Source organism: Hypanus sabinus, chromosome 2, assembly GCF_030144855.1.
Source record: "Hypanus sabinus isolate sHypSab1 chromosome 2, sHypSab1.hap1, whole genome shotgun sequence".
Classification (NCBI taxonomy): Eukaryota; Metazoa; Chordata; class Chondrichthyes; order Myliobatiformes; family Dasyatidae; genus Hypanus; species Hypanus sabinus.
The window spans coordinates 124,601,656-124,625,628 of record NC_082707.1 but is presented as its reverse complement, the minus strand read 5'-3'; the positions used below and the strand labels follow the sequence as shown (position 1 = coordinate 124,625,628).

The 23,973-nt window shown below is 42.1% G+C and overlaps 1 protein-coding gene across 1 annotated transcript in view; it reads right to left on the bottom strand.

The window, feature by feature from the left end:
* Nucleotides 1–511: 511 nt before the first annotated feature.
* Nucleotides 512–23,973, bottom strand: part of ppp1r14d (protein phosphatase 1 regulatory inhibitor subunit 14D) — a 56,686-nt gene continuing 33,224 nt past the window's right edge. The window contains exons 3-5 of the mRNA XM_059954242.1: nucleotides 12,280–12,360; nucleotides 4,376–4,408; nucleotides 512–867 (exon numbers count right to left, since the gene is read on the bottom strand). Coding sequence (XP_059810225.1) covers nucleotides 799–867; nucleotides 4,376–4,408; nucleotides 12,280–12,360 — 183 coding nt within the window. The 3' untranslated portion in view covers nucleotides 512–798. The remainder of the gene's footprint in view (nucleotides 868–4,375; nucleotides 4,409–12,279; nucleotides 12,361–23,973) is intronic.

The following is a 23,973-nucleotide window of genomic DNA, read 5'->3' as shown; positions in this document are numbered from 1 at the left end:
AATGGTGAAATAGATCCAAAGAGCAGATGGACCACTACTATTTCTTATTCTGATCTATAGTGTGATCTCCATTCTTATGAAGTCAGCTTGATTGCCTCCATTTACCAGACATCCCTCCTGTACCTTTTGTGTTTCAGCATCATGAATGATGAAAGATCTTGCATTCCATCGCACTTTTATAATTGCAAGATGCCCTGAGGTATTTACAACCACTGAAGCATAGTCACAGTGTAATGTTTAAAGGGCAACCAATCCCTGCACAGTAAGTTCCCACAAACAGCAATGCACTAGACATTGTGTGATCCCCGCTATGCTTCCTCGAAGAGTGCCCTGGGATATCTGCATCCACCTGCATTCAACGTGTCATCCAATGGACAGCGTGGCCTCTAATTCTGACACTCTGTCTCACCAGTATCAGCCTGATCCATAAGCTGGATTTCTTAGAACGGCTGGGTCGTGCATGCATTTTGAAAGGTGCTGAAGATCAAATGGGTTGAGGTACAGTTTACTTGACCAGCCAACACAATTTACACCTAAACATCATTGTTTATTAACACTTTAACAAAAAAAGTCATAAATAGCCACAAACATACTTTGCTTGCTTTCTGTTTTTTTTACAAATGTGTGGGTTTCGACCCCCAACCTGGCATGCTTCAGAGATTTCAGTCCGGTGACTGGTCTTTCTTCTTTGACCAATAAAAGGGTGTCATTTACACGAACAGATCAGAGTGGGGTTCATCTGACCTCACACTCAATTCCATCGTAGAGATTCTGTTCCGCTGGGAGTTGACCTCAGTGTCACTTCTTCTGGGAGACTGTCATTTTCCGAAGACCCTTTATTCTAATGAGAAGCTCATTGATAAAATCCTGGACCAAAGAAGAGAGAAAGAGAAAAGGAATCAACTTATGCTTTCCTCCAACATCATGTGGGCAATAGTCTGAGGAAACTAGGGATACAAGTGTACTCTGACATATTAAACAGACTTGATAAATGGACTTTAATTTTCTTGGTAAATTTGAGCTCTGTTAAAGACGCCACTAGAAGGTAAACCTTTGCTTAACATAACTGTGCAGCACTTACAATCAGAGGGTGTGGCCTAAGCCCAGGAACAAATGAACTCTAAAAGTAGAACCCTTGAAGGCGAGTTCATTAATCAGTGTTGAAGTGAGTGAAGTTATCCATGCTGGTTCAGCAGCCTGTTGGTTGAAGAGTAATAACTTTTCCTGGTGGTGTGGGACCTAAGGTGCCTGTACCCCTTCCCAATGGAGGGAGCACGGCTTGGTAGGTGGGCATCCTTGATAATGGATGCTGCTCTCTTGTAGCACTCCTTGCACTTGTGCAATTTATATTTGCATTCTTCTACAAGATACATATATGCATTAGATTTTTGTTGCTGAATGAATTTCTGGAGATGATTACTTTGCATTTTAACATGCGATGATGGGTTATACCTTGTGCCAATCTGGATTTCCCACTGGATGGATTATGGGTATTAGAACCTATTCCAACATTTGAACTTAGAGCAGAGAAACAGGCCATTGGTTTCAGGATGCCCTTGCTCTTGTAGACTTAATCTCATCCATTTTTCCTCACACTCCTGTAGCCTCCCCTTCAAAGGGAAGTGTGATCCACTTCAATTTATGAGAGTGAATTTGAACATACTTTGGATAAATACATTATTCCTGGATTGGTATTGCTTTCTCCCATTATCATTCTGACATGGTTCTGGATTCCTGTGCCACAGGAACCTCTAATAACGGCATAGATACAACACAGCAACAGGCTGTTCGGCCCATCAGGTCCACACTGACCATCAACTACCAATTTACACTAATCCTACTCCAACCTATTTTCTCCACTCACGCACCAAGATACACCACACACCTTCACCATTGGTCATTTACTGTGGCCAATTGACCTACCATCCTGTTTTGTACCTTCTTTAGCTTAAATGTCTGCATTAGATTACCCCAAATACTGCACTCTCTCTCCCCCCCCCCCCTTTAGGGATGTTCCTAGACCTCCTGCTGTTCCACCAACCCTGACTGCTCCATTGAAGGATCATTTGAACCACCTACACTGCCATTAAGCCCTTTCTGTGCAACACAGTGCAGGCTTCATTGTTCCCCATGTGGAGTTTGCACAAGGACAGCTTCTATCCCAGGTGTTATACAGTACTGTGCAAAAGTCTTAGGCACATTTATATAGCCAGGGTGCCTAAGACTTTTGCACAGTATTGTATTTGTCAACATGGAGCGAAAAGCGAGTTTGTGAATCTGGCAAGGAGCAAAGGATGTTGGGAATGGCAAGGGTGGAGTGCCATGGGAGGATTTGTGGCAGTGGAGGAATGCCTGGGCAGAGGATTGGCATGGGTGCAGACACATCCAGTCCTGAGACACCAGGCAAGGTCATTTGATTCCGAACAATTGGCTTATTGATCATTACTAGTACTTTCCACTCCTTCCCCTCTTGCTTCCCCTTTTCTCAAATAGTTTCCCTCTCTCTGCTCCCTTCCCACTCTCAGTCGACAATAAAGACCCATATCAGAATCAGGTTTATTATCACTCACATATCTTGGAATTTGTTTTTTTTTGTGTGTGGCAGCAGTACAGTGCAATATGTAAAATAACGACAGTACTGTGCAAAAGTCTTAGGTACCCCAGCTATATATCTGTGACTAAGACTATGACACAGTACTATATGCCATTTGAACAGAACTTTTGAACTCTTGATCTCCCAGTCTACTTTGTCATGTCCCTTGCACTTTGTCTGTCTAACTGCCAGTTACTCATTCTCCCTGCGAGTAGGTGAATTTCTGCAGAGCTCCACCTTCCTCCCACATCCAAAGATGTGCAGGGTGGTCGACCCTTAGTGTGTCAATGAGTGATCAAATCTGGGGGAATAGATGGGAATGTGGCCAGAATAAACAGGGATAAACATATGTGGGTGCCCGATGGCCAGTGTGTGTTTAATGGGCCAAAGGAAGGTGCTGTTTCTGTGCTAACAAAATCCAAAACTGAGCCCTCTGAGGGTAGTTAATGCAAGACTCCATTCACGTTTCAAGTAACTGATTGGAGTTTGAATTCTACTTCTCTAAAAATTGTTCTTTTAATTTCTGATGCCAGCTATAAAATTATGCAAAGCTAGTGATACTAATCCCCACTTTTCTGTGTAGATTGTATTATACTTGTCTGTATTTAGTGACAATGTTGACTAACACTAAGATTGAATGGAGGCTGTTGTTGGATGACAATACTAATCCCACCTGTCTATCAGCATGCTGGGTATCATCCGGTGAGTATGAAGTTAGTCACATCACCCAGCAATATGATTTAAGAAAGTAAGGACTTGCATTAATAGAGACTGTTCACAAGGGGGTGTCCAAAGGAAACCCGGAACTCAAGTGCAATGGAATCACCATTGCAATGCAAACAGTTCACAGCAAGAAATTAACAATAAAGAGGCAAGAGGAAAAACAATTGCCTTTTGGTTGAAGACTAAATACTGGTGTTCGCCAACTCTTCTTTACAAAGTACAGTAAATCCTTTTCATCCTGCTCATAGGCATTTATAATCATCTATAACCACTTTTGAGGAGACTATAGTGGACCTGCAGGAATACAATTGAGAAGGTCAGCAGGATTACTTTATAGCTACATGAGCGTGGGACAGGAGTCACATATAGCCCCAAGATGTACATGGAGAGCATATTATATTTTAGTGAATTAGGTTACTTTTTATGAAAACCCGGTAGCTTCAGTCTTTTCTGATCCTGCTGCCTATACTTGTCTTTGGTCATTTTTGTGTGTCTGCCGGATCACATGCCTGTGAACAATACCCACAAAAACCTGGCTGTTGCAAGAAGAAGACAGTGAAGAACGTCACCCCTGTAACGCCAATTGAGAAGGCAAGAGCCCCTTAATGACTTGAAATAAGACTGAGAGGGAATCTCATTGAAGTGGACAAAAAATTCTTACAGAACATTGTAGAGAAGACACCAACCATCCAGGATAGACAGTTTAAAGATCTCTGCATCCCTGTGGAGATTTCACATGTGTTTAGCTCATGAAGAGAGCTCTAGTGGTTCAGACACTGAGTATACTCAAGTTAGAAATCTGCTTTAAGTATATCAAGGGATATAGGGTTAATTCAGGAAAGTGGTGTGGAGTTGAAAGATTGGCCTTGATCTTCTAGAATGATGAAGCTGGATTAAAGATCGGAATGCCCTGCTCAATTCCTTATGGAAGTAGTATTGATACAATTCCCAGCTTGTGTGCCTACTGGACCAACCCATCCCCTTGCTCTTCCTGCAAATGAACTCATCGAGGAGACCAAAGTGTTAGAGGGATGTGAGAGAGCAGTAGAATTCGCTTACCTCTGTCGGTTTACAGCATTCGTGTAGTATCTCCTGCAATGAGAAGGGAAGACTGGTCACCTCAAGCTAGAGACATCAGAAAAGAGACGTTAAAATATTGAAGCAAGATCCGTATCATGGTTCTGATATTCCCTGTAGTTGATTTTACTTTCACAGATGTCGAGTGGAATTTCCCCACCTGTGAGGAACCACTAAACCATTGGTGAGAAAGGCCAGTTCCCCATGTGCAAAACAGCTCCGGTGTTGAACGGCGAGGCAAACAAACCACGAAAGCAGAGGGTGATATGTTCTTTACTTTGCATGATAGCACAAAGATGAGGAATATTGAACAAATCAGCTTGTTCAGGCCATGATTACTGCTGTGCAAGTTCAGTTTGTTGAGAAATAAAACAGCTTATTGGTTTATCAATTAGTCAGACAGTCAGCATCAGGGGAATATCAAGGCATGCAAATGTTAAAAGTATCTGAGAGTAATCCTCCATCTTTTCAGATTATACTGCGGGCAAGTGACATGCACTATGAAAGAAGATTTGCTGGAACTTCTGAAAAACATTAGGATAGATGGGCCTCCTCGCCAGACGGGATGTACCCAGGTTACTACAGTAAGGGAAGCAGTTGCTGATCTTTGAGTCCTCACTGGCGCCATTCCCTTCTCTCAATTCCTCCGTCTCCACTGCATCTGCTCTCCGGATGAGGCTTTTCATTCCAGAACGAAGGGGCTTCCCTTCCTCCAACATCAATGCTGCCCTCAACCACACCTCTTCCATTTTGTGCACGTCTTACCCTGTCTTCCCACCACACTACCAGGGATAGGGTTTCTCTTGCCCTCACCTACCACCCCTCCAGCCTCCACGTCCAGCACATAATTCTCTGGAACTCCTGCTATCTCCAACGGGATCTCACCACCAAGCACATCTTTCCCTCCCCCCTCCCCACTTCCTGCTTTCCACAGGTATCACTTCCTACGTGACTCCCTCATCCATTTGTCCATCCACACTGACACCATCCTTGTAAGTGGAACAAGTGCTACACCTACCCTACACTGCCACCCTCACTACCATTCAGGGCCCCAAACAGTCCTTCCAGGTGAGGCGACACTTCACCTGTGAGTCTGTTGCGGTCATATACTGTGTCCGGTGCTCCCAGTGTTGCCTCCTGTATATTGGTGAGACCTGACATAGATTGGGAGACCACTTTGCTGAACACCTATGCTCTGTCTGCATAATGGGGTCCACCTCCCATTCCCAATCTGATATGTCTATCCATGGCCTCCTCTACTGTTGTGATGAAGCCACCCTCAGGTTGAAGGCCAACACCTTATATACCGTTTGGGTAGCCTCCAACCCGGGGGTCGGCAACCCGCGGCTCCGGAGCCACATGTGGCTCTTTTACGTCTGTGCTGCGGCTTCCTGTTGCTTTGGGAAATAATTGGTCAGTATTTAATTAAAATGTATTTTAATTGTATTAATGTATTTAATTAAAATGTATTTTAATTAATTTGTTAATGTTTTTAGTTAGTTTGTTAGTTTTTGAAATGTAATTCTAAATTTGAAGATTATGGTGATCTTGTACAATCTAATTAAGACGTTGTGGCGACCCATTTCCTGACACATCCGAACCGGCTCACAATTAGCCAGCGTTCAGGCTAAGGGAGATAGCCTACAGGGGTTTGTGAGTACGTGTCTTTTGCAGCATCCGCGCCCATGGGGGGCGGGTTGAGGGAGGCTTAAAAGCAAGGCTGTTTAGTTCGAATAAAGCTATCTTTGACTGCAGTTTACTGACTGCGTGTAGCACACCGCTACAACGTGTTTTTATCGCTGGCTGTCCAGAGGGGAGGTGCTGAAACGCTTTGTCGCATGTCTGGAAGAAGTGAAAACTTTCCTGGGCAGCAAAGGGCCCACCTTTCCTGAGCTGGAACAGCCAGAGTGCCTGTAAAAGCTACACTTCATGGTAGACATGACAGCGCACCTGAACACGCTGAACACAGCTCTTCAGGGGTAAGGACGTACAGCCCTGCACATGTTGGAGGATGTTTTGGCATTCGAGCGCAAGTTGACAGTGCTTGCCAGAGATTTACAGAAAGGCACATTGTCGCACTTCCCCAATTTGAGAGAGTTCAAACAAGGTCACGACATGATAAATTCGGAGTATTTACATTCTGCAATCATCGCAATGCAAACATCGTTTGGGAAACGCTTCTGTGAGTTCAGAGAGGAAAAAAACACATTATCCTTCCCGGTCACTCCCCTAAGCATTGATCCATCCCTACTGAATACGACTGCATTATCAGGTGTGAGTCAACCTGACCAAGTATGATAAATATTTTAATTGCCTATTATTTTACGTATATTCAATGTTTTCATTGTTCAGTGAAATAGTCCTTTTATTTTTCAGTTTGACAGCTGGCTGACGTTATTTTTGGTTTGCTGCTGGCGGCAAATTTAAGTTTGGCATTTTTCATAAATACAAGAAGGACTCAAATAGACGTTGAGTATTTTACTTAAAAGTAACCTTCAACCCAACGTCTTTTTTTTCGGAGTTCAAAATGTTTTTGTTGCATGCAGAAATGTAATTTCGTTTTCTCTGCAGGAGTTCATTGATTTCATAAATGCAACACATTATAGTTTGTTTATACATAGCATAAAGGCAAAACAAAACGTTGTATGCAGTGTTATTTCATTTTAAATGTCAAACGGGTTTTGCGGCTCCCAGTGTTTTCTTTTCTGTGGGAAACGGGTCCAAGTGGCTCTTTCAGTGGTAAAGGTTGCTGACCCCTGCTCCAACCTGATGACATGAACATCAATTTCTCAAACTTCCAGTAATGCCTCCTCCCCCTTCACCATTCTCTCACCTCATCTCCTTGCCTGCCCATCACCTGCCTCTGGTGCGCCTCCCCCTTTTCTTTCTTCCGTGGCCTTCTATCAAATTCCCCCTTCTCTATCCCTGTATCACTTTCACCAATTAACTTCCCAGCTCTTTACTTCATCCCTCCTTGTTCCAGTTTCACCTATCACCTTGTGTTTCTCTCTTCACTTCCCCCCTCACCCCTCCCCACCTTTTAAATCTACTCTCTTTTTTTCTCCAGTCCTGCTGAAGGGTCTTGGCCCAAAACGTCGACTCTTTTCCATGGACGCTGCCTGGCCTGCTGAGTTCCTCCAGCATTTTGTGTGCGTTGCTCGGATTTCCAGCATCAGCAGATTTTCTCTTGTTTGTGACAGGAATAGTGCCAGGAGATTGGAGAATGGCAAATGCTTTTTTGTTCAAGAGAGGTAATAGAGATAATTCTGGGTATTATAGACCAGTGAGTCTTATCTCAGTGGTGAGCAAACTATCATAGAAATTCTTAGAGATAGGATGTGTGGGCATTAGGAGAAGCATTGTCTGATTAGGAATAATCAACATGGCTTTGTGGGGGCAGATCGACTCTCAGAAGCCTAATGAGGAAGTGATGAAACATATCAATGAAGACAGAGCAGTAGATGTGGTGTATATGGATTTTAGTAAGACATTTGACAAGGTTCCCCATGGCAGGCCGTGGCAGAAAGCCAGGAGGCATGGGATCCATGGATTCAGAATTGGCTTTCCCATTGAAGGCAGAGGGTAATAGCAGATGGAGCATGTTCTATCTGGAGGTCTGTGACCGGTGGTCATGGACAGGTACAGCTCATACAGGCCCTTCAGCCCATCTATTCCATGCCAAAACCATTTAAGCTACCTACTCTCATCGACCTGCTCCGGGACCATAGTCCTCCATAACTCTACTATCCATGTGCCTATCCAAACTTCTCTTAAACATTGAAATCAAGCTCACATGCTCAGTCGCACTGGCAGCTCATTTCACACACTCGTGACCCTCTGAATAAGTTTCCCCTCATGTTCTCCTTAAATTTCTCACCTTTCACCCTTAACCCATGACCTTTGTTTGTAATCCCACCCAACCTCAGTGGAAAAAGCTTGCTTTCATTTACTCCTCAAAATTTTGTATACCTCTATCAAATCTCCTGTGGACTTTAGGAGACCTAGGCCTCATATGGAGCCAGTGATCATTAATGGAGAATGTGTGGAGCAGGTTAAGACCTACAAGTATCTGGGAGTGCAGTTAGACGAGAAGCTAGACTGGACTGCCAACACAGATGCCCTGTGCAGGAAAGCACAGAGTCGACTGTACTTCCTCAGAAGGCTGGCGTCATTCAATGTTTGTAGTGAGATGCTGAAGATGTTCTATCGGTCAGTTGTGGAGAGCGCCCTCTTCTTTGTGGTGGCGTGCTGGGGAGGCAGCATTAAGAAGAGGGACGCCTCACGTCTTAATAAGCTGGTAAGGAAGGTGGGCTCTGTTGTGGGCACAGAACTGGAGAGTATGACATCGGTGGCAGAGCGGAGGGCGCTGAGTAGGCTACGGTCAATCATGGAAAACCCTGAACATCCTCTGCACAGCACCATCCAGAGACAGAGAAGCAGCTTCAGCGGCAGGTTGCTGTCAATGCAATGCTCCTCAGACAGGATGAAGAGATCATTACTCCCCAATGCCATTCGGCTCTACAATTCAACCACCAGGGGCAAGACATGTTAAGTGCCGGGGTTAGGACTGAGCTTAAGTTACCATTCAATGCACTTTAATAAACTATTTAAGAACTTTTTAAAAACTATTTATTAATGCTTTTTGGGAGGGTGATTTTAGATGCATATCATATTTATACTGAGTTAAATACTGTATGTAATTAGTTTTGCTACAATAAGTGTATGGAAATAAGTGACACTGGAAAAATGTTGAATTTCCCCTTGAGGATGAATAAAGTATCTATCTACCTATTTATCTATCTATCTATCTATCTTCTATGTTCTAAACAATACAGTCCTAACTTATTCAATCTTTCCATATAACCCAGGTCCTCCAGACCCAGCAACATCCTTGTGAATTTTCTCTGTACTCTTTCAAACTTGTTCGCATCTCTCCTGTAGGGGGATGACCAAAACTGCACACAATACTCCAAAATAGGCCCCTGTAATGTCTTACACATCTTCAATATAACTTCCCATCTTCTGTACTCAATACATTGATTTATAAAGACCAATGTGCCAAAAGTTTTTCTTATGACTCTCTATCTACAGGTGATGCCACTTTCAATGAATTATTTACCTGCATTCCCAGATCCCTTTGTTCTACCACACTCTTCGGTGCCGTTCCATTCACTGTGCAAGACCAACCTTGGCTGCTCCTACTGAAATGCAAAACCTCACACTTGGCTGCGTTAAATTCCATCTACCACTTTTCAGCCCATTTTTCTGCAAACCATGATAGCCTTTCTCACTGTCCACTACACCCCCAATCTTAGTGTCATCTGCAAACCTGATGATCCAGTTAACCACATTATCAACCAGATCATTGATATAGATGACAAACAACAAAGGACTCAGCACCGATCCTTATAGCATGCCATGAGTCACTAGCCTCCACTCAGAGAGGTAACACTCTATTACCACTCTCTGGCTTCTCCACAATGCCAGTGTCTAATCCAATTTACCACCTCATCCTTCCACAGGGATCTGTTCTGGAACCCTGGCTCTTACTGATTTTTATAAATTACTTGGATGTGGAAGTGGAAGGGTGGGTTAGTAAATTTGCAGATATCACAAAGGATGGTGGTGATGTGGATAGTGTACGAGGTTGTTGTAGATGAACGGGACATCGACAGAGCTGGACTGAGAAGTGGCAGATGGAGTTCAACCCGGAAAGGCATGAGGTGATTTACTCTGGAAGGTTGAACTTGATGGCATAACAGACAGACAGACATACTTTATCGATCCCGAGGGAAATTGGGTTTCATTACAGCCGTACCAACCAAGAATAGTGAAAAAATATAGCAATATAAAACCATAAATAATTAAAAATATTAAGTTAATCATGCCAAGTGGAAATAAGTCCAGAACCAGCCTATTGACACAAGGTGTGCCAATATAATATAGGGTTAGTGGCAAGATTCTTAGCTGTGTGGAGCAACTGTGGGGTTCACATCCATAGATCCCTCAAGGTTTCAGTACAAGTTGATAGAGTGTTTAGGAGGTGCATGGAGTATGGGCTTGCTTAGTTGGGGGGATTGAGTTCAAGAGTTGCGAGGTGATGTTGCAGCTCTATAAAACCCCAGTTAGACCACATTTGGAGTGTTGTGTTCAGTTGTGGTTACCTCTTTATAGGAAGGATGTGGAAAATTTAAAGAGGGTGCGGAGGAGATTTATCAGGATGCTGTCTGGATTAGAGAGTATGTCTATGAGGAAAGGTTGAGTAAGGTAGGGATTTTCTCTTTGGAGAGAAAGAGGATGAGAGGTGACTTAATGGAAATGAACAAGATAATAAAAGGCATGAATTTAGTGAATAGCCAGAGACTTTTCCCCCCAGGGTGGAAATGGCTAATGCAAGGGGACATAATTTTTAAGCTGTTGAGAGGAACTTGTAGGCGGAATGTCAAAGGCAGGTTTTTTTTTCTTACACAGAGAATGGTAGACCATGGAACATGTTGCCAGTGGTGGTAGAAAGAAAGAAACAATAGGGACATTTAAGAGATTCTTAGATAGTTACATAGATGAAATAAAATTAGAGGCTACGTGGATGGGAAGAGTTAGATTGATCTTGGAGTAGGTTAAACGTTGTGATCCAAAGTGCTTGCACTGTGCTCTACTGTTCTATGTTCCATCAGTTAGAAAACAGACACTTCTCAGGAGCAATCGAGTGCCAGTGTACACTTTATGCTGATGATAAACTCTGCATTCAGGATATAACTTTGCAAAATCACTTATTTGTTTTCTGAAATGCGCCCAGCAATCTCTACACACAGTGCGCTTGGAGCTGATGCATGACAACAAACTAATCACAAAAGGACTTTCAACAAGTTTGATCAAACTAGGCATAAAAAAGTTCTGACCGAGGGTGCAGACCTGAAAGCTAGATTCTTTCCACAGATGCCGAGTTTTTTCCAGCATTTTCTCTTTGTTCTTGATTTTTAAATAAAATTGCAAAACCCAGTAGATCTTCCCACCTTCATTTTAAGGACTCAAATGAGATTCTTAATTGGGATTGTAATGCTGGCACTCCTCAATATGGCCGCAACAAAGAGATTTTCTTTAAGAGTGGGATACACTTAGTCTTTATTAGTGTGCACCAACCATACAGTTTAAAAACAATCAGAATGACTTAAGTGCTCTAAATGCAAATGGCTGAAAAGGTGTATTTTCACCCCACTCTTAATGAAAGAAATCCTGGAAGTCTTCCTTATGTGAAATCTTCATTCCAGCCAGAATCTCTAATGAGCTCACCGGAGGGAGATCATTCAATGGGCTCCAACCAGAGTGATGTTCCAATGGGCTCTGTGCCAGCAGAGCCATTAATTTGGAGAGACCTATTAAACAGTCTGGCTGGAATGAATGAATGATAATCTATTGCTATTGAAGTTGGAACGCTTAGAGTGCAGTGAGCCCAGGAGTGTCATGACTGTCTGTAGTAAGTTCTCTCTCCCAGTGCTTCATTGAGCTACTGTTTGTCTACAAATTGTTCCAGAGCTTCAGGCATGCTCTCTGGTCAGTTAGAGAGACCTTACTCAGTATATATGAAAGTCTGAGCAGGTTTTCTAATCCCATCATGTTCTAATAAGGCACTGGGAACAGTAATGAAATTCAAGTATGTCCTCAAAGTCAAAGTACATTAATTATCAAAATGTACATCTATATGTACAACTTTGAGATTCATCTCCACAAAACAAAGAATCCAATGGGAACTATTATATAAAGAAAAGTGTCAAACATCCAATGTGCAAGAAAAAAAACAAATTGTGCAAACAATCAGAGTAAGCAAATAACATTCAGAGGTTCATGAGAGTTCACTGTCGTTAAGCCAGTCACAGCTAAGGACTCACCTGGAGTTTGGAGCGCTGGTCTTCATCTGAGATCTCTAGCAGTTCATCAATGTCAATCTCCAGCTCTGGGATTTCTTCCTCCTTCAGAAAAAAAGAGAACAGTCATTTAAGCGATATAGCAGTCACAGGAGAGGGGGTGACAGTAAGAATTACCACAGGCTAATCATATTAAACCTAGTTCCGGTTAGGAATATTGGAGAGGGTGCAGAAAAGAGGTTGACTAGGATGGAATCAAGACGAGACTGGAGGGGCTGGCTTTGTTTTCTATGGAGTGGAGCAGGTTACAGCCATGTACTACACAGAGTAGACTGTAAAAAAAATCCCTTATGAAGATGGGTAAAATGAGAAGACATAGATTTAGAGTAAAAGTCAGAGATTCAGTGGGGACCAGAGAGTGGTGAATACCTGGAATGCACTGTCTGAGAGAATGGTGAAAGCTGAGTTTCTAACAACATTATTGAAATGTCTGGACATGAACTTAAATCACCTAAGCATAGAAGGTCAGGTCAGGTCAGGTGCTGGGAGCTGATGGTGCACACTGGTTGAAGTTGAGGTGATTGGCCTAATGGTCTATTTCCATGCTGTATGACTTGATACAGGCTTGGGAATCCATTATATTTACTCACAATTCTGCTTTTTGGGGCCTCAGTTATATTTGGTCTTTGATGTTTTTTAACCAGCACTGAACTTTCTACCACCACGAAGCGTTTCAGTCTCAACGGGAGTGTCGTTAGTGAACTTAGATGCAAAGTCATCGTCAGGATCTTGCTCAGATGCCCACTTCCAGAAATGCTCTCTGAACCATCGTGTAGACTCCCATCCACCTAGGAGCAGAGTAAACAGTGCCCTCGCTGTGAAACTATTTGAAAAGAATTGCCGGGACCTCAGTGAATTGAAGGTGACGGGGGGGCACAGCTGGTAGAACTGCTGCCTCATAGTGGCCAGGAGCCAGGTTCAATCCTGATGCCCAGTGTTGTCCCTGTGGAGTTTGCATGCTCGTCCTGTGACTGTGTGAGCTTCCTCTGGGAGCTCCAGATTCCATCCACATCCCAAAGGCATGCAGGTTGATAGGCTAATTGGCCATTTCCCATAGTTTGTGGTGAGTGGGAGAATCTGGGAGTTGATGGGAACATAGGGAAAATAAAAAACAAAATTAGTGTAAATGGATGGCTGATGAACATTGCAGACTTGATGGGCTAAAAGGCCTTTTCCTATGCTCTATGATTACTACACACAGCCCTTTTTCCTACCTCTGTTGGAGTTTTTCGAGGATGTAACCAGGAAGTTATACGGGGGGAGATCCAGTGGATGTAGTGTACCTCGATTTTCAGAAGGCATTTGATAAGGTCCCACATAGGAGATTGGTGGGTAAAATCAAAGCTCAGGGCATCGGGGGGAAGACATTGGCATGATAGAAAACTGGTTGGCAGATAGAAAGCAAAGGGTAGCGGTGAATGGGTGTTTCTCGGAATGGCAGGTGGTGACTAGTGGGGTGCCACAGGGCTCGGTATTGGGACCACAGCTGTTTACCATTTACGTCAACGATTTGGATGAAGGCTTTGAAAATAACATCAGCAAATTTGCTGATGATACTAAGCTGGGTGGCAGTGTGACATGTGATGAGGATGTTAGGAGAATACAGGGAGACTTGGATAGGCTGGGTGAGTGGGCAGATACTTGGCAGATGACTTTTAATGTGAGCAAGTGTGAGGTTATCCACTTTGGGAGTAAGAACAGGAAGGCAGATTATTATCTGAACGGTGTAGAGTTAGGTAAGGGAGAAATACAAAGAGATCTAGGAGTCCTTGTTCATCAGTCACTGAAGGTGAATGAGCAAGTGCAGCAGGCAGTGAAGAAGGCTAATGGAATGTTGACCTTTATTACAAAGGGAATTGAGTACAAGAGCAAGGAAATCCTCTTGCATTTGTACAGAGCCCTGGTGAGACCACACCTGGAGTATTGTGTACAGTTTTGGTCTCCAGGGTTAAGGAAGGACATCCTGGCTGTAGAGGAAGTGCAGCGTAGATTCACGAGGTTAATTCCTGGGATGTCTGGACTGTCTTACGCAGAGAGGTTAGAGAGACTGGGCTTGTACACACTGGAATTAAGGAGATTGAGAGGGGATCTGATTGAAACATAAGATTATTAAGGGATTGGACAAGATAGAGGCAGGAAATATGTTCCAGATGCTGGGAGAGTCCAGTACCAGAGGGCATGGGTTGAGAATAAGGGGTAGGTCATTTAGGACAGAGTTAAGGAAAAACTTCTTCTCCCAGAGAGTTGTGGGGGTCTGGAATGCACTGCCTCCGAAGGTAGTGGAGGCCAATTCTCTGGATGCTTTCAAGAAGGAGCTAGATAGGTATCTTATGGATAGGGGAATCAAGGGATATGGGGACAAGGCAGGAACTGGGTATTGATAATAGTTGATCAGCCATGATCTCAAAATGGTGGTGCAGGCTCGAGGGGCCGAATGGTCTACTTCTGCACCTATTGTCTATTGTCTCACTAAAGCCTTTGACAGCATTGCTTGGGAGGAATCGTAGAGTGCCCACTTGAAATTTGAAAACCCACAGAAATTTATCTTCACCTCATGTTTACTTCATGATGGCAAGCAACAAATATCCATCAAACAGGTCATCAACAGAACCAGTTTCAGTTTGTACTGGTGTCAAACAATACTGACACTTCTTTCAATCATTCTCACCTCCAATAAACTTAGCTTTGTGTGGCGCTTTAGAACACAGGAACAACTCTTGAAGCTATAACGAATATACTCCAGAACCATCCTCAGTAATCATGTTGCAATATGTAGACAAAGTGCTTGTGTCTGCTCAGAGGACAAGTTCCAAGCTTTTATTGACTTATTTACTTAAGGTTACAAGTGGATAGGCTTTACCAAACTGCCCCTGCTGTACAAAGCCAGCCTCTAACAAAAAGGTTTGCATTAAAACTCTAGAAAATCTGAACCATTTTGCACATCTCACCCCACAATGAAGGTCAATATTGATGATGAGATTTGACACTTTCACTGAGCCAACACAACCTTTGGTCAGTTGGAATTAGTATTGGTTTATCAGGCAGCTGAGATTCATTGGTATGCTTCTGAGACCTGGACTACCTCAAGCAGGCACATCAGGGCAATGGAGATATGTCCAAAGATGTTCGGGTATCCAGAAAATTGCCAAATTAATTGAAAGGATAAATTAAAGTGTACTACATCCCCAGCACTAAGGCCCTGGTTACACTCAGTCAGTTACACTGAGTAGACCATTTTCATTACTTGCCCAAAACCTGACACTGAAAACAGGCATACAATCCAAGGAGCAAATTCTACATCCCCACTGACTCCTGGGAATCTTTGGTCCATGACCAAAGTAGGGTAGAGATATGATAGTTAGCATTGTGTGCACACAAAAGCTCCAGGAAAATGTAGGAGGAGTTCATTTCTTTACAAATCAAGTCAGGCATCTTCATCCTATTTATGGAAGAGTCTATGGTTCCCACTTTGACCTCATCAGTCCCCTAAGAACCCACAGAGCTGGAATGAAAGCAAGTCATCCTCAGTCCCAAGGGACTAGCAATGAAGAAGTTTCTGTACATATCCTGGGTTAGTTCACTCTGAGGAAGATATCTCTGCATTGTCTTCATTCACAATGGATAGCATTAATAGGGAGAATTTACTTCTTTCATAGCTATGCAAAGCTGCTCATATACCTGGGAACCAATCCAGAGAAATTTTCTGCATCCTTATACTACACACCAATACATAAGTGCAGTAACAAACTCCTGTCACTCCTTGGACAATTTCCAGGGCCATAACCAATCACCAGGTCCAGCCTCTCCAAGATAAAACAACGAACGATTCAGTTAAAGATTCTGTAAACAGTTCCAACACAGTGACCCTTTGTCACAAGAACTTTTGTGCTGTTACGTGTATAAACTTAGCAACTTTACAACCCATATAGTTAATGAATCATAAAGAGTGCTCTCTCTGGTGTCAAGGTTTGAAAAGACAGTACTAAATACTAAACCATATTTTTTCCCATTCTGGGTATGCATTCTTCACTTGGATCAAGAATTTATGAAAGACCAGAGATTTCTATGGTGGTGGTAGGAATTTGTTCAACAGAAGTGTTCTGAATATTTTGCCACAGAGAGAAACATGTGAAAGAGGAGGTGTCTTCTGTTCAAAGGTCACTCAATTCCAACTGTACCTCTAATTCCATTTACCTGTGCTGTTACATTAAGGGTCAGGGTGGAGGCCATGGTGCAATTGGATATTTCAAGACTGAGGTAAATTAACCTTTGTCACGCATGGGCATTGTGAAATAGAATCTGTTGCCTTAACCCAACATAAATGCATTGACCCAGGTTTTGAAAGTTCTGGTTATCCCCAGACTTCAGGTGGGAGAAGGGGTGTGGAAGAGGGAGAGAGAGTTCCACATCTCTGTCACTCCTTATCGCGAAGAAAAAGTGGGTTTCTGGACATTTCATTGTAAGTTGGCTTCTCAACCTGGATTTCAGAATCTTGGCCTTTTAGACCATAGACTGCAGGCTCCCACCAATGCTGATACATTCAATATAAGGGAACCATATGGTTTCATCCAATGCTCATTCAGGTCTCAATGGGAGCCCTACAGACCTGAAAAATTCCTATTGTTACGTATCCTGTAACTGGATCACTTACCAGCAAAGATAGAGAGGTCCATTGAAGTCTGATGGCACTATTTTCAAAAGTTTTTATTTATAAAGGGGCACAAAAATAAGGTTAATGCAAACATTCAGATAGTATATGTCGTCAATACTCAATCTAAAGCGCAGGTATAGTAATAATAAGAAATAAGCTCTATCGTTGTCTAGGGGTAATAACTTGTCCGATGGAAATATAAAAGTCTCTCGAGTTCATGCAGGCTTTCTGCCTTTGTGGGGCGGCCGCTGAGTTTCACGTGTCGGAGAGAGAAAGAGATTGGCGGTGAGAAAAGAAACTTGCCCTTCCTTTTTGCCGCAAACCGTTGAATCGGGAACGTGGGTTCCCCGATGTCAATTCGAAGTCCTTTTCAATGTTATCAGCCACTCGTTTCCCAGGCAAAAGGGGAACGAAACCACACGTGGCTTCCGAATAGCTTCCCGGTATCACGGGAGCGATGAGTGATGGGGTCTCCTTCTGTTGCGTCGCTGAGGGCCTGCCCCCTTCAGTCTACCTTGTTATCCTTGCTCACGGGGTCTCAAATGTCAATCAGGTTGGGATGATGCAATCTCTCTCCGTCACTCCACCCATGTTGCCCTGAGGGTATAAACGTAGTACAGTTCTCAATTCACAAAGGTGTCTCCAAGAGACAATGACCACAGTCGCCAGCTTTTGCCTCGCCGTGAAACTAGGGACACTGCACATATCTTTCTCTTCTCTTGGGTCTTTGACCCCCCCTTCACTAGGGCTCTTGCAATTCTCACAAAGGAGGGGGCTGGGATCATAACACTATGCATTGTAGCACCTGATCTTTTTCCCAACCTTCTTTTTTCAAGTCGGAGCTCACAATTTATGACAACTAGAAGATTTAATTTCAGTTTTATTGGAATAGTGTTAAAACTTGGACAGATACTGTTAATGTTCTTACCACAATTATACCTCACTTAAACTGTTCTTTATTATCACCTTCTCTTAAATTAATTAAGCTACTTTCAATGCACCAATCAGCATCTCAAGTAAAAATTGTATTCTTTTTGTCAAGGTTGCTCTGAAAGTCAAGTTGGGCAAAGTGCATTTTCTCAAGTTGACTGATTGACGGTTCCTCTGACTGCAGCCACCATAGCTAACCTTGTCCAACCTTTATCCTCACAGTTCCATTATACCAGGGGTTTCTGTAACGTATGGATCTATTTCTTTTAGAGTAATGACTCCCCTTAGCACTAATTATTGACTGAAACTTACCCATGCACATTGATCTGCTCTCACTCTCTCTCTGCAAAGTTAACCTCAACTCCGTGCATGTGCTTTTATTTAATCGAAATGTAGTTGCACAGACACAAAAAATTGGCAACAACTACAAACCCAAATGCCAGTGAATATCACCAACTGCATCAACAGTTATGAGACAGCATAATTCAGAGGAAGGCAAAGAGACAGTAAGAGGAAAGAGTGAACGAGTATGGAGAAAGCCATCACAAGTGCTAACAAATGTACACTTGAGTAATAGTGCACGGTTGGAGACACACAATTAGCAAAGTTAAAATGAAAATAATGTGATGATGGCCTTAGTTGGGAAAGTTGATGAACTTGACAGCACTAATGAGGGCAGGGAATCATATATCGAGAGGGTTGAACTGTATTGTAATGTGAACAACGTGGATGAGGAAAATAAAGTATCCACGCTTCTTAGCTTAATGGGTGCTAAAGTATATAGGCTCTTACATAACTTAGCAGCTTGATAAATTGTTGCAATTGAACAAAATCACTTGAGCCCTAAACAACTAGTATTAGCTGAGAGATTTAGATTTCACAAAAGGGAAAAGTCAATGGATGAAAATATTTCTGAATACATTGCAGAACTGTGCAAACTTTCCCAATATTGTAATTTTAGAGATGGACTTTTTGATGCATTAAAGAACAGACCTGTATGTGCCATGTATAGTCAAAGCACACAAAAGAAGCTACTGTCAGAAAGAGATCTAACCTTAGAATGGGCATTGACCATTGCAATATCGTTAGAGACTGCAGCAGAATGACAGAAAAAGAGTTTAGAATGTGAAATGCACAAAATGTCCCTGAACGGTGCAAAAAGCCAAAAATATTATTGATGTGACAAATCCTCTCATGATGCAAATAACTGTTGGTTCAAAGAAAAGGTTTTCAGAAAGTGTTACAAACAAGGTCACACACAGAGAGTATGCAAGTCAGAGAAAACACACAGCCAAAGAGAAAAATCACACTGAGTGAAAAGTTTCAAACACAAAACTAAGCAAACACATAAAGTGACTGAATGTGAAATTGAATCAGACAACACAACAAAGATGAGCGGTCATACGTAGATCTGTATAGCATTACTGAAGCATATCACAAAATCATATGGATCACAACATGTGTCTGATGTAAACCTGAAAATAGAGCTGGATACAGGGTCAGCTTTGTCTATAATTCCTGAGGCAGAATGTTTTCTAGAGAGGGCCTCAATGATGCTAAAGACCTACACAGGTGACAAAGTGTCTCCCAAACGCTAACTGAATGTGAATGTGATGTGTGGAGACCAAGCACAGTAGTTAGAGCTTTAAGTGTTGTAAAATGGAGGGCCAGCACTTTTCAGGCATAAATGATTGAGAAAAATCCAACTAGAGTGGCACTAAATCAAAGCTCTCAATGTGTCATCAATAAGTAATTGCAGCTCAAACGGCAGCACCAACCCAAGATTGTCACAGCTGCTTAATGCTAATGAGAAGTTCTTTGAGCAGGGTATTGGTAAACTCAAAGGCACGAAGGCCAGTATTGAACTGGATGAAACAGCAACACCAAGATTCCATAAAGTGTGCCCAGTGACTTATACACTATGTCCTATGAAGGTGGAGTCTCATGTAGAAAGGGTGGTGAAGAAGGCTTTTGGAACGCTGGCCTTTATAAATCAAAGCATTGAGTACAGAAGTTGGGATGTAATGTTAAAATTGTACAAGGTGTTGGTAAGGCCAAATTTGGAATATTGTGTACAGTTCTGGTCACCGAATTATAGGAAAGATATCAATAAATTAGAGAGAGTGCAGGGACGATTTACTAGGATGTTACCTGGGTTTCAGCACTTAAGTTACAGAGAAAGGTTGAACAAGTTAGGTCTCTATTCATTGGAGCATAGAAGGTTGAGGGGGTATTTGATCGAGGTATTTAAAATTTTGAGAGGGATAGATAGAGTTGACGTGAATAGGCTGTTTCCATTGAGAGTAGGGGAGATTCAAACGAGAGGACATGATTTGAGAGTTAGGGGGCAGAAGTTTAAGGGAAACACGAGGGGGTATTTCTTTACTCAGAGAGTGATAGCTGTGTGGAATGAGCTTCCTGTAGAAGTAGTAGAGGCCAGTTCAGTTGTGTCATTTAAGGTAAAATTGGATAGGTATATGGACAGGAAAGGAGTGGAGGGTTATGGGCTGAGTGCGGGTAGGTGGGACTAGGTGAGATTAAGAGTTCGGCACGGACTAGGAGGGCCGAGATGGCCTGTTTCCGTGCTATGATTGTTATATGGTTATATGGTTAAAGTGGATGCTGAACTTCAAAGCTTGGATGTGTCCGGAAGGTTGAGTGGAGCAATGACGACAGACTTATTGTCCCAGTGATCAAGAAAGGGGAGGCCGGATCTGTTTGCATATGCAGAGACATCAAAGTGAGCATCAACCCTGTGCTACATTCTGTGTAATATCTCCTGCCATGAATAGAAGACATTTTTGGATCTTTGGCAGGTGGGAAGCGGTTCTCAAAGACTGATTTGTCACAAGCTTATCTACACATGGAGACTGAGGAGTCAAGCAGGATGTTCCTTGCTATCAATACTCACAAGGGACTTTTCTAGTATAATCGTCTTATCTTTGGTGTCATTAAGAAAAATGGCATCAGACATCAGATCTTCACCACCCAGCAATGAATGGGTTAGCTGAAAGCTTTATCCAAACCTTCATGAAGTTCATTAAAACTATGGACAAGGGAGGCATTTCTCTACAGCACAAGGTGGACAACTTCCTTTTTGGCTATCAGAACTCTATTCATGCAATGACAAATGAAGCGCCTGCAATGCTGTTCATGAGCAGGAATCTGAGATCTGGCATAGACCTCCTGAAACCCGATCTATGGAGGGAAGTGCAGAATGAACAGTTCAACCAGTTGCTAACTAAATCAGCAAGGAGCTTCAGGGTTGGGCAGGAGGTCCTAGCGTGTGATTACCAAGTAGACAAGTGGACACCCAGTAGGATAGCTACAAAACCTGGACCACTGATGTACACAGTGGATGTTGGCAATCATATACGGAGACATCATGTGAACCAGATACTGGATGCTCAGCTGAAGAACGCACCTGAGTCAACTACTTCCAACAAAATCGACATAATATAGCCACTGGACTTGCCTCTCAGTGACAATCAAGTCACTGTTAGCAACATGACACCTGCAACAGAGAAAGTTGTCTTTGACACGTCAACAGCCAAACCTGATTGCCACTCCACTGGTCCAAACGCACTACCCTGAAAGAAACAAAATGCCACCCAAAAAACTGAATCTTTAGTATAGTGAAGTTCATTATGGACTGTGATTGTGAAAGCATGTTTATTTGAGTATGGGTTGGCAAAGGGAAATAAAATATTTTGTAACATATACAGTTTTATGTTACATTAATCTAAAGGGGAAGGAAATGTAATGTATGGATCTATTTCTCTTAGTGCAATAACTCCCCTTTGCACTAATTATTGACTGTTAACTTACCCATGCACGTTGATCTGCTCTCACACTCTCTCTCCACAAAGTGAGTATACCAGTTAACCTCACCTCCACGTGCATGCTTTTATTTAATTGATATGTGGTTGTACAGACACAACAATTGCCAACCTTTTTGTTTGCCATGGACCAATACCATTAAGCAAGGGATTCATGGACCCCGGGTTGGGAACCGCTGCATTATATAGATGTGCAATCAGCTCTCTGCATTGAGCATCCGCTCATCTGGTTTCAATATTGTGTGCCTTTACTATTATCTGCAGCTAGATAATTATTCTGAGTAAAAAGGGCATCTCCAACAAGGTTTTAATTCATCAGTCAATATTTTCCTCAGTTCTGGAAGTAACAAGGCTCTTGTTTATTAAATATAGGTATACTTTTCTACTGAAAGTTTTATTTTTCTGTTTAGTTTCAGGACAATAACATTGCATGACCTGATCTAATAATAATAATAATAATAAAATTCTTTTTTGATTGCATGTGGGACAGTCTTTTGTTACACTGCAACATTTTTTAAAAGTTAACAGTGTGCAGACTTAATTAATAATAAAGTACAGAATAATAACAATAATAATTTACCAATGTGCAATAATAATGTATGAAATAATAAAACAGAGACTATTGTACTACTATGTGTGTTCTCCTGTTGCACAGAGATGAACTGTTCTATATGCTGCTTTTATGATCTCTCCTCCCTTGGTTTTGAATCTGCAACAGAATCTGACATTACACTTCATGTAGTTTTCTGAACTGTTTAATATGTTAAGGTTACTATGTATTCCCTAACAATTTTCTATACATGAGGATTGCAACCCTAGTTACAACATGGCAGTCTCATAATTTAACCCAATGTACTCCCAGTGGGATCTGACCAACTTCATAACTATGGCCTAATCTCCCTCCCCAGAAGATCACGGTCAACCTTCAATCTCCAAGATGCCACCAATGTGGTTTTTTGATTATGCTTTTGTATTCATGTGCTAATGAGACAGCTCTGTGTTTTGGAATGTACTGACTTTCTGGTGAGGTGTTAATGAGAGGGTTGTGTGTGCTCTCAGCAACAGGTGTAAAAATGTCAATGCATTGTTACAGAGAAAGACTAAGAGGAATTCTCCTTGGATCAGCCAATGTTTACCCTCAAATAGGTACGATCAAAACAGATGTTTAAACACTAATGAAGTACTTCACAAGTGTAATCACAGTTACTACAAAGGAAACAGAGTCAATCTGCCAATACAATAATAACCAGATTATCTGTTTTTGGTGAAATTAAGAAATAATGTTGAACAGAAACACAAACAGAACTATCCTCTTCCTCAGATCCTCAGCATCATGCCTTAGAGTTGGCCTTTCTGTTAATGCAGCATTTGCATCGGTGTGTACTATGTACCTGGATTATTTGACATTCAAGTATTAAAGATGGGCTTGATACACTGATCGTCTAACTCAAGGGAGAAAGAATTTGGGTGTCACCACTAATAAGGATCAGGCACAAAAAAACAGGGACCAGCCTTCCAGGTTATCCAACTAATAAAAATCAGTTTCTAGGATTATGCTGGAGAAAAATCCTGTGAACATTAGATAAACACTTTCTTCAATCTAAACATTTGACATTTATTAAAGCTAGTGTCCAAATGGCTGTCTGACTGGCATTCAATAATCAGCTAATAAGATACAAAATGTCCATTTCACAATTACCTTGGAGACGAGGGGCTCCAAAATCAACCGAGGGAATTTCAATGAGTCATTAGAGCTAAAATCATGTGACAAAACCTTCAAGAATATGCTAATTATTGCTAGTATTCCTACACAAGAGGGTCAGCAAAGAGAGTCATAAACACACTGACTTGGCAATGGTGGCTGCCTTTACTTAATTGTTAACGTGTTCATAGTAGTATAATCAATGAATTGGTGCATCTGATTGATAAAATGAGGTGGGGAAGGGAGATAAAGCACTGATAGAACAAAGAATGATTAAAATCATCTGCGATGTCACTGGGAGATTATTTCCCTTCTACTTTATTAAAGATTGATTAGAGAGACAGTCGTGAATGTATCCACGAAGGCCACATAGCACTCGAGGCATCACCATCCATCAATCCAAGACCAAGTAATCAGTCAACATTGTCAAGCCTCACAAAAGAGGCCAGGAAATAATTGCACATTAAGCAGGCTCATTAACAGTAAAAATCAATCTCCATGATAATATTAGTTTAAAGTTGAAAATGTAAAAACAT